This window comes from Bombina bombina, chromosome 5 (assembly GCF_027579735.1).
Source record: "Bombina bombina isolate aBomBom1 chromosome 5, aBomBom1.pri, whole genome shotgun sequence".
Taxonomy (NCBI): Eukaryota; Metazoa; Chordata; class Amphibia; order Anura; family Bombinatoridae; genus Bombina; species Bombina bombina.
Genome location: NC_069503.1, coordinates 200,743,648 through 200,754,951, shown reverse-complemented (window position 1 = coordinate 200,754,951; position 11,304 = coordinate 200,743,648). Strand labels below are relative to the sequence as shown.

General features: G+C 35.7%; 1 protein-coding gene across 3 annotated transcripts in view; it reads left to right on the top strand.

Annotated features, from left to right (window-relative positions):
- Window positions 1-2,561: 2,561 nt before the first annotated feature.
- Window positions 2,562-11,304, top strand: part of ESYT2 (extended synaptotagmin 2) — a 581,700-nt gene continuing 572,957 nt past the window's right edge. For all 3 annotated transcript variants that reach the window (XM_053713830.1, XM_053713829.1, XM_053713828.1), the window contains exon 1: window positions 2,562-3,106. In XM_053713830.1, coding sequence (XP_053569805.1) covers window positions 2,774-3,106 — 333 coding nt within the window. In that variant the 5' untranslated portion in view covers window positions 2,562-2,773. The remainder of the gene's footprint in view (window positions 3,107-11,304) is intronic.

The window sequence follows — 11,304 nt, the reverse complement described above, 5'->3', positions numbered from 1 at the left end:
TAAATTTTTGGAATTGATTTTCAGTAGAGTAGATGGTATGAATATCTTTATGTGTAAATCCTGATCTTATAAATATATGAATATCTTTAAGTGTAAATCCTGAGCTATATCATCACTTCTTTATAAATTTAATATTACATATCTTAGATAACTTGGGAATCAACATTTCACATTAATTTTCTTTCCATAAGTGTATATTTTATTATGTAATCGGTTAACACTTGTACAGGTGTAATTTCAGCACATTGTTTTGTACAATTCAAGAGACTTTAAACATATGATTCTTTAGACAGCTTATTTTTGAGCTTAATACATAACCTGTTTCTTGTCCCTTTTTATTACTATGCATAATCTCTTTCCTTTTGTATTGGTAATATAATTTGGAAGTGTATTTCTCTTTAGCAGCAGGGAGTTGAAATATTATAATTATGGAGAAAGGGGTAGGTGTCATTGTTTTTAACTTTTAACCAATGGGATCTTGGAAGTGGGTATATGATGTGCTATTTCGAATATGACCATTAGCTAAGATTACAGCTTACTGCCGAAACATGTCAGCGTTTTTGGTCTGACCGCTCTTTTCCCAGAGTACAGTATTTGTGTATATATTTTAAATATGCCATGGGCATTTCATTAAACGTTAAGTTTTAGTCACTGATCCTGGGGCTCCGGACTTTCTTTTTTCTGCACTAATAAACCAATATCCATTAATTATTTGACTACACCTAATAAGGGTTGCTATCCTTGTCTTCAATGTGTGCAATGTAATTCCATTATTAAGGGTAAATACCTGGCGCAAAATGATAAGGGAAAATAGCTTATTTTAAATAGCTTGTACACATGTCGGACAGAATATGCAATCTATTTACTCAAATGCCTATGTGGGCTGTGTTACATAGGAGAAACAACACGGGCTGTTAGGGATAGGTTTAGCAAGCACAAAACTTCAATTAGATCTTAGGATATAACTTTGCCAGTTTCTGCCCATTTTGTACAAATGGGTCATTCAGTAAGTTAGCTCCGCTTCCAGGTCATAGATCATATTCCCCAACTCAAGAGAGGTTGGAATAGGGAGTTTAGATTAAAACTAAAGGAAGTATGGTGGATTACGTTTTTGAATACCCTTCATCCAAATGGTCTGAATAAAGATTATGATTTGCATTTGTTTTTATAATTTCTGTATATAAAAAGTTTTTTTGCTTTTAATGTAATTTCTCACTGTCACCACTAGATGTCATTATTTTTTTACAATTGTATCCAGGAATGCTAGAGTTAAAATATTTCAGAGGTAACCTGTGATTTGATTGGTTCAGGCCAGGCAAGCTATTTAAGTTTGTGTGTTCACCTGTGTAACTATGCATGATTAAGGACCTTGTAGGTCCGAAACGTCGCTTTTTCTTGAGGTCAGATATTCTCTAATAAAGATGTTTTTTTTTTCACCAGTTACTATTATGGTACTTTCACAGCTATTTTGTGGACTGTATTGTTTGGAGAAACCAGATACTCCATTGTGACTTGCACGCTATAAAACTTTGTCTTGGTTGCTGTACTCTACCTGTGTTTTTGCTCTATTTAAAAATAGTATACATACTATTAATTAATCATTTGTTGTAATTATTGTTTTATAATATTTCAATAACGCGCATTGAAGCTAGCAATTCTTCATGTGTTCTAACCTGACGTGTTATACCCCGATGCACGTTACGCATATTTTACCTTTCTATGTTTTTCCAAAAAAAAAAAATAAAAATAATATATATTTTTTTATTATTAAATATATATATGTATGTATATATGATGTTAATCTAAATTATGTATTTACAATTAAAAGCACATTATTCTGTAAGTGAAGAACATTGGAATGTGAACTATTATTACTGCATGAGCGATAGGTGTTAGTTTTCCCCCCTCTGCACTCTCCATTGACTTCTATTGGGAAAATGCATTAAAGTGGTCTCAATATTTGATTAGCGTGTGGTTTCACTCTTGCACACTTTTTTTACTTTCAACTCGTAATACGCACGCTACTCGAAGCGTGCAAAAAGCTTCCATCTTGTGAAGTTCACGCTTGAGGGGGAGTGTTAAATAGCGCTCCACTAGAAATCTAGCCCTTAACTAGTAAAGGGGGGGTTGTCTGTGCACCTTATATTTTGTAAAATCTGTAATTTACTGCATGAGAAGAGATCTTAGTATACTGGGAAAAAGTGGCAAATAATGAGACCTGTCTTGACAGTATATCATATGTATGTCCTTGTTTGGCCATTGCAAATGTTGTGAGTCATAGTTTAGAGCTAATTTAATATAATTTAGAGAAATAGCTGTATAGCAGACTTTTTTCTATGAACATTTCCTAATTAACTTTAGTATGGAAAGTGTTAGAGGTCTCTCACATGAGGCTCCGTAGCGTCTAGACTACAAATGCATAACTGAACTGCAGAGTTCAGATGTGCTGCTTCTTGTTTGTCTGTGCACATAAAGTTAGTTGAATAAAAAAAGAAGCTGACAATGTTGGCTTTCTGCACATCCTGTGAGCAGTGGGCGGGGCGCAGTCAGTGTCAGCCTGTGCTGCCTTAGCTCCCTGACCCACCTTAGAGTGAGCGCACTGCAATTACTTTCAGATGTGCATGGCAGTGGCATACGGTGACTCCGGTATTTGTGCAAGCTGCGGAGGGGGCAGGGTACTGGTGCAGTTCTCCATGTGTGGGTGAGCAGACTCTTTGCTGCTGATTAGAATTAAACATTTTCGGTCTTTTCTAGCAACACTTATTTTTGTATAATGACTACAGTTAGCAGCACTGAAGCAGAGACTGGCCCTGCACCCTCTCCAGTAAATGGGCAGCCTCCTGCAGAGGAGCCTGGCATGATCAGTGTGGATATAGCAGGGCTCTTCTATCAGTTTGCCAAGACTTTCATCCTCATTTTTCCTGTATATGTACTGGGATACTTCGGACTGAGCTTCAGCTGGCTGCTTATCGTTTTGGTTTTTCTGTTCTGGTGGAAAAAAAATAAAGGGAATAAAAGTTCTCGACTAAACAGGGCACTATCCTTTCTGGAAAACGAAGAGAAGGCTGTGAAACATTCTATCTGCACTTCTGATCTGCCTGCCTGGGTAAGTTACAGCTGCAACATGCATAGCTAAATCAAACTGCAATCAACCCATGCAAAGCTTATAATGCTGACCATTAGGTTGTTTCTGTGGTAAGCACCTAGCTGTCAGGGAGGACTACAGTGCTTTGCACCCTTTGCTGGCAGTGGAAGAGTTAAGTGATTGTCCCAGACCACAGGGAGACAGACCTAGTAGTCCAAATGATCAATATCTCTGTGTTCAGCTTTCTACATTGCTGAGCTGGGTACTAATGGGAAAGGTACAGCCCACTCTTGCCTAATCAATGGGAATGTAAGGGAGTTACACTATTGTGGATATACACTGTGTGAGTCTATGCCTTCAAAAGCCAAGTACTCTGCAGATACTTGTATCTTAAAATGTGTATATCTGCCTAGAACATTGGTTGACACACTTCCTTTATAAGCCATCATGAATATCAGGGAGCTAGACACACACACATTATTTTTTTGCAGGGGTATATGTAGTCAAACCCTAGTATGAGAGAAAATGAAAAAATGTAGGTGCCGTGGCTCCTGAAATCTCTTCTCTTATGGTATATTTATTGGTATTCTTAAAGCATGTTTACTAAAATCTAGAAAAAGTTTACATATAATAAAACATTTTGTAAGCTGTGTTAACCTTTTCAAGAACTAATACAAGTTGCTGTCTTTTACCTCCATGTCACTGTTTTGTCTTTTTTTTGTTTTTAAAAAACATTTGTACTATTTTAAAACCATAAGTTTGGTGTGTGCAAGTTTGTCTTGATTCTGTTGTTTGTTTATTTTTATATAAGAAGTACAAAGTGTGTTATTTTTGGAGGCCAGAGTCTTGTTTGGAAATACGCAATATAATTACAGCTCTGTAATACATTTCTTACCAGTGACTGCAACAGTATTGCTCTCTTGTTGGCAGGGAGGGCAATAACATGACTCAGACCAGTTACATAGTGGGCTTGGTCCTTCAGCGTGTCTGAATCCTCTGGTTGAAGGGATTTTGGATATAGTTTGTTTTTCCTTAGTCTGCAGACTTCTGCTAGCTGACTATTCACTATTAGGGATGTGCCATTATTGTGAGATCTGAGGAGCACTGAAGAATAATGTAGGTGTTCCTGTTTGACAACAGGTTAAGCACATTGTGTTATGTTTATCACAGCTAACATCCTCCCTTACTCAAAATTGCAAGGCTGACCGTATAGAAAGAACAGTAATTATGGCATATAATGGTATCTTTCTGCTGTTTTTGAACTAAAGAATTTAAAGGACATAAAACTCACACAGGACATCCACATGAATGTATTTTTTTTTTTAAATAAGTCCCCCCCCCCCCCCATATGTGTATAAGCAAAAATGGTTTTAGCAGAATTTATTATTTCTATTGATAGTTTTACTATGCATAGAGCACATGCGCGTATGCTGTGCACCCTCATTTAAACACTGTACCCGTGTGTTCCTTTCTGGTTTTAGTTTGACACTTTATTTATTGGAAATAATGTCCTCCTTAGCGGTTTTGTTTATGTGCATCAACTACTTGGAAAAGGATTCTAAAACAGGGCATTAAGCAGTACGATAAGACAACAATAGCAGGTGTCTAATTCTTACCTTGCTGTTGCTTTCTAATGTAGATGCTGCAAAAGTAGTACGTTGAGGTTTTTTTTTTTAATTATAATTTGCCTCTTAGGTACAGGGGTCACTATTTTTGTCAAATGAAGAGTAAGCATATATAGGTACAACATGAGCATGCTGAGCAACTGTCAAAGGACCAGTAACACCAGGGGCCCCATTCATCTTTTGACAGCAAGGAACCTATCTGCTCAAATTAGCTGTTAATGGTCAGTGGACATTTATTATTGCACAAGGAAGTTTTTGTGCAGACACCCCTGCCCTTGTACAACCAGTCAGTCACCCTGATTGGAGGAGTTAGAGGTGATTTAACTCTACCACCTTTTAGCTGGCGTAGGGTTAGGAGGCCGTTGTCTTGTTACTGCGGTTTCTTAACTAGCGATTGGCAGACTAGACTTGCCCCTGCAGCTTGATAAATGGAGCACGTCTGCTGTGAAAACAAGAGCGAGAGCTTACTTAGGTACAAGAATGTCAGTCTCTGTACCTAATAGTTTTTCTAAATAAATCAATACTAGCTTTACAGCATCTTTATAAGGCAGCCAACAGCAAAGTAAGAATGACATGCATTGTCTTTCTCTACTATTTAATGTCTCCTTAAAATTCCAACAAGCCAGATTTTCAGGATATCTGACCTACAGTACTGGTCGTACAATTAGCTTCTGACATTAACTAACCTGTTCTCACCCCAAATAACCCTTGGAAATTAGAATGTTTGTTGTTCCTGAAGACCGAAATGTATCTTTTGTGTAGTACAGGAACATCTGAGTAAATAAATGGAATATTTTTTGGAGCTTTACTGAAATAGAGAACATGATTCTACTGCAGAGTTATTAAATAATTCATTGCTAATTTTTACTAATTTGTTAGTAGTTGGACTGACATCTTCTTTAGAATATCCTGGTTTCTCAACAGCCGGGCCGTGGCCCGGTGCCGGGCCGTGACAGCCCTGCTAGTGGGCCATGACCCAACATGCCCCCACTACATACTCTTGACAGGCCCACCACTCCACATATCAGGAATACCAGGCAGGCCTTTCAGAGTGCCATTACACATATGCGAGGGTCCTGGGCATGTAGCGGCAGTATAAATAAAATACAATACATATATATGTATATGTGTATGTATGTGTATATATACATATGACTCCTGGGCCCTGGACATGTCCGGCTGAAATGTACCGGGCCTTGAGGTCACTTGGGTTGAGAACCACTGCGTTTAGATCACTCTGTATGTACACTGTATACATTCAATATATCAAGAGCTTAACTATTGTTAAATAGAGACTCAATATTATATTTCACAACAGAACTTTCACATGTGATAAATGTGCATCTCCAGTTTCAGTCACTGTGGCTTATTTATTATTGATAACGCTCATGGCAAATAGCATGCAGTTTGATGCGATTAACATTATGTATGAATAATTCATGCATTGTAGCTCATTTGAATGTGTTTTCCGTTCAGAATGTTGCTATATTGGCTAGTAACTTAGTAAACTCTTCCCTTGTAGTTTTGTAACTTTGCCTAACTGAGGAACCAGATCACTGAGAAATAAGATGAAAGAACTCTACATGAAGCCGTTGGACAATAAGTAAAATATACATTTATTATAATAGTTATACCCTGTATTTAATGGTTCCAATTACAAACAGCTTTAGAACTATCACAGCATCTACTACTATGCATGGGCACCTTTTTGGGATTAGGTATTCAGTTTGGAAACTAATGCTGAATGTAACAGCAGCATTTGGCTCATTTTGGCGCTTGATATATCAGTGCGAAAGAGCAACACAGAAAGATCTGTGCAAATCAGTATACTAGTGACATAGAATTTTTTTTTTTTTTTTTTGTTCAAGACTTGATTCAGCAACAAGACTACAATAATTAGACTTTTAAAAGGACATTAAACACCGCTTGCTTTTGTGTTAAAATAGAGCCCAAAAAGCAAATTCTATATCTTGCTCATGCTACATATGATATAGTTGGTTTAGGCAATTTGCAGCCAAATTTGTTAAAGGAATAGTCTAGTCATTATTAAACGTTCATGATTCAGAGCATGCAATTTTAAGCAACTTTCTAATTTACTCCTATTATCATTTTTTCTTTGTTCTCTTGGTATCTTTATTTGAATGTAAGCTTAGGAGCCTGCCCATTTTTGGTTTAGCACCTGGGTAGCGCTTGCTGATTGGTGTTTACATTTTAGACACCAATCAGAAAGCGCTACCCATGTGCTGAACCAAAAATGGTCTGGCTCCTATGCTTACATTCTTGCTTTTTCAAATAAAGATACCAAGAGAACAAAGAAAAATTGATAATAGGAGTAAATTAGAAACTTGCTTACAATTGCAGGCTCTATCTGAATCATAAAAGTGTAATTTTGACTAGACTGTCCCTTTTTAAAGGACCATTAAATACTGTAGAATTTCATAATCTATATATGCACAATAAGAGTGCAATAGCACTCAGAATTTCAAATTATCAGGATTTTTTTTTTTCTGAGGAATTTCAGTTTGCTTCTTTCTTTGCACACTGTATCATGTGATAGCCATCAACCAGTTACAGACTCATATGCATACACTGAACTCTTGCACATGCTCAGTAGCAGCTGGTGCCTCAGGGAATTTAACAAGACCGCACACAAAATAATAATAGAAGTAAATTAAGTTTTTTTTTGTGTTTTTTTTTTTTTTTAAACTGCATGCTCTATCTGAATGATTTGAGTGTCCCTTTTAATCCAAGAATCAAGCCAAAAATCTTTTTTTCAGTAAGACACACTATTAAAATGACAGTCATAATTGAAATGTATGTGTTGTGCATAAAAGCATTTGTGCAGTACACATTTATGTGGTGTTGAATATTATACCAATTGCTAATACATCGCCACCCACTCTTTGAGAAGTAGTAAAATGTCACAATTGGTGCATGTGACATACAAATTGATGCACCAAATTTCATTTATATGAACGTTTAAAGGGACAGAATGCAGTAAAATTTTGTCCCCTATGAGTCCTCAATTATACATTTTACTATTAAACGTAATTCATTTTTTTTTTACAGTTAGCTTTTACCTTTATTTTGTCATTTGAAATAGCTGTTTTGCCTGTTGAAACCACCATTATACTAAAAATGTATAAAAAAGAAACATCAAAAGAAAACAACCTCCTAGGGGGGTAGGAGAGATGCCAGACCTTCTTAAAAGGATGTTCCTGCAATGTATGTATATGTGTGTGTGTGTGTGTGTGTATATGTGTATATATATATATATATATATATATATACACATACACACATACACCCACTGACCACTTAATTATGTACATCAATATGCCTGTATGTTAGCGCAAATATCTAATAAGCCATTCACATATCAGAAATTCAGTGCATAAAAACATGTAGGTATTATCGAGGACTATCGTTTCAAATCAAACATTGAAGTGGGCCAGAAATGTGATCTAAGTGACTTTGACACACTTAGAGCACGTTAAAAAATGATAGCCGCATTAAGATTCTGTGGTAAATCTTTCTTTTACCATCCACTTGTTTTACCAGATTATGTTCTTTGTGCAAGGTCACACTAAGGCACTGGTTTTCAAACCTGTCCTCGGGCCTCTAACAGGCCACATTTTGAAACTGGAGCACAGGTGAAATATTAATTTGATTAGTAAACTGTTATTTTATCTGCTCTCATCCAATGCAATCCTGTAAATCTAAACTATTGTGGAAGCCTGAGGACAGGTTTGAAAATCAATACACTAAGGATAACGCACCCTGTGCTATTGGTTGTTGCTCCACTTGTAATCAAGCCCGATAGTGCTAATGTTTTTTTGTGCTCTACTTGTAATCTAGGGCTAGAAAAAAAAAAAATATTGATGGCAAACATGTGACACTAACTCATTGTCATGTGGAAATGATCTCTTCATGTTTGCTTCACGCTGAACAGCTGTTACAAACTAAGTTTACAGCTTGTCTTGTGTTTTTTAATCCAAACTTGGGTTTGAAAGTTGTATATTGAGGAGCCAGGAAGGGGTTTTATACAAATCTATGTATAATAACAAGAACAGCTACCATTAACGGGACATAAATATCTCCTACTGTGTTAGTTATAACACTATTGCTTGCACATAACTTTTACAAAGGAAATGCGCACATCATTTGTCAGCTAGATGAGCATATCTATGAGCCAATCACGAGGCATATATGTGCAGCCACCAATCACCAGCTAGAACCTAGTAGTTTGTTGCTGCGTCTCGGCCTACCTAGGTATGCTTTAAAAAAAAAAATGATGCCTAGAGGGAAAAAAAAGTAACTTTAATAAACAAAGTAAAGTGCATAGCCTCTTAAAATGACATGCTTTATGTGCACCATGAATGTTTTTAGTTTCATGTCCAGGGTCTATTTCTTTAGAACATTCTATTTATTTATTCAAGGACATCTTTCCTTTAACTGTGCTTTTAATGCCTGCAAGTAGCATGTAGGCATCATTAGTATTGTGAAATCAATAGATGGGAGCACCTGTCACAGGTGTCCAGTAGCTTTATTAAATAACAAATGCTACAAATAAGAAGCTCAAAACTAAAACTCTATATGTAAACAAAAAACAGTTTAATCACAGCAAACAGTCAGCATGTACTTAGAAATCCAGTGGGAGGAAGGATAAACAGCTGACGCGTTTCGGCTTGTGGCCGTAATCTAAGCTGGTAAAAAGTTAAAACAACCCACCGTACCCAAAACACATAGAAAGTCTGGCACTCTCTTGCAAGCACACAGCTAGACTAAAAGCAAAATGGAGTTTGTTACAGCATTTTTTTTTTTAAACAGAGAAAGTAAAAAGTTCCATACCAGGACTTTAGGAGCAGTTTTGTTTAATGAACATCGAGCCTGCACAACATATTTTTTTTTTTCTTTAAATAAATATTTGCAGCTTAGCTTGATCTTCTCAGAAATGTTTTTAATGTATCTGCTAGTTGTGCAAATCCTGCAAAAATAAGATCTGATCTTTGTACAAACATCCCATAACCTTTGCATATTTAAGATCTTTGTACCTCTATGATCCTTGTAAATATAAAAACTACATTATCTCTCAATGATAACTACTGGCTGTGGTGTGGGAATGTATTTATTTACAGTAATCCTGTTAGTATCCTCTCTTATTAGACTGTCGTATTCAGCAGTGACATACACAAGAGTACAAATGCTTATATATTATGATGATTTACATATGTACTTGTTGAAGCATACGACCCATGTTGTAAATATGTGTGCGTGTGTGTGTGTGTGTATATATATATATGTATGTATGTGTATATATATATATATATATATATATATATATATATATAATATATATGTAATGCTTCTGTTGACTTGCATATAATTTGTGTTACCCAAGTCATACATAAGGCTCAAATTTAATCAGCGTGCACTTTACTTTTCACACATTGCAGAGACGGCAGAATATCAGTTGCGGAACATTCTCACTAAAAACTCACGCCAAAATGTTTACATGCTAATTTTATATTGAAATTTGCATATATGTTCAAATTGAATTAAATTATGTAAAATCAGACCTCTTTCTATATATTTTTTATTTATTGCAAGACATAGCATTTTGTGACAATTAATGCTTTATTTCTTTGAGGAAATATGGATCTCAATAGAATATTCTTTAACCAGTTGCATATACAGAAATCTTATTTTATATATCTTTTTTTTTTTTTTTTTTTAAATACATTGCAGCTCTCTTAAAGGTAGACACAAAACATCCTTGTATCTAAAAAAGGGCATTTTGAAAGGTATTAGTTTTTGGTTTTGTAAAACTGACTGGTTAACTAATAAAGTTGTGGGAGATTTGCTTATCAACCAGCGAGCAATGAAGCCCTAGGGACCAGTTGCATTTTTTGTTAGCTTCAAAATGAAACTGACACTAAAGTCAAAATTAAAGTTTCATCATTTAGATAGCGCATGCAATTTAAAAGAAGTTTCTAATATACTTTTATTTTCAGAATGTGCACACTTTGATGTTCCAACTCCTACTGATCATGTACAAAAATACAGTATAAATGTATATACATTTTGTGATTGTCTGATGGCTGTCACGTGATACAGGGGTAGGGAAATTGGGTTAACTTTGAAATTTGCCAGAAAATATTCTACTGCTCATTTCAAATTCAAAGTGCTATTGCATATTCTTCTTATTGTGTATTTATTAGTTATTCAGTTCTACTGTATTTAGTGTAATTACAGTTTTATGCAGTCTTCCGACAGATTAATGTATCACCACCAGTCTGAACACCAAGTTCCACCCACTCCCTGCCTTACTTGGAGAAGCTAATTTAGGCTTGAGCTTGCACACAAGATGGCTATTTACAGTCGTCATGCTAGTATAAATTGCATTGTTTTGCAGTTATTAGTTAAAGCCAATTAGACAGATATGTAACAAGGTTAGCCTCAATGTGGGAGGGAAATTTAAAACTGAAAAGGGGCCAAGATAAATAAAGTATATTGCAAAGTTGTTTTATGTATAACCGAAACATTTTATATTCAGATATCGAGGTGTTCTTGTCCCGTTTATCCTTTTTCATG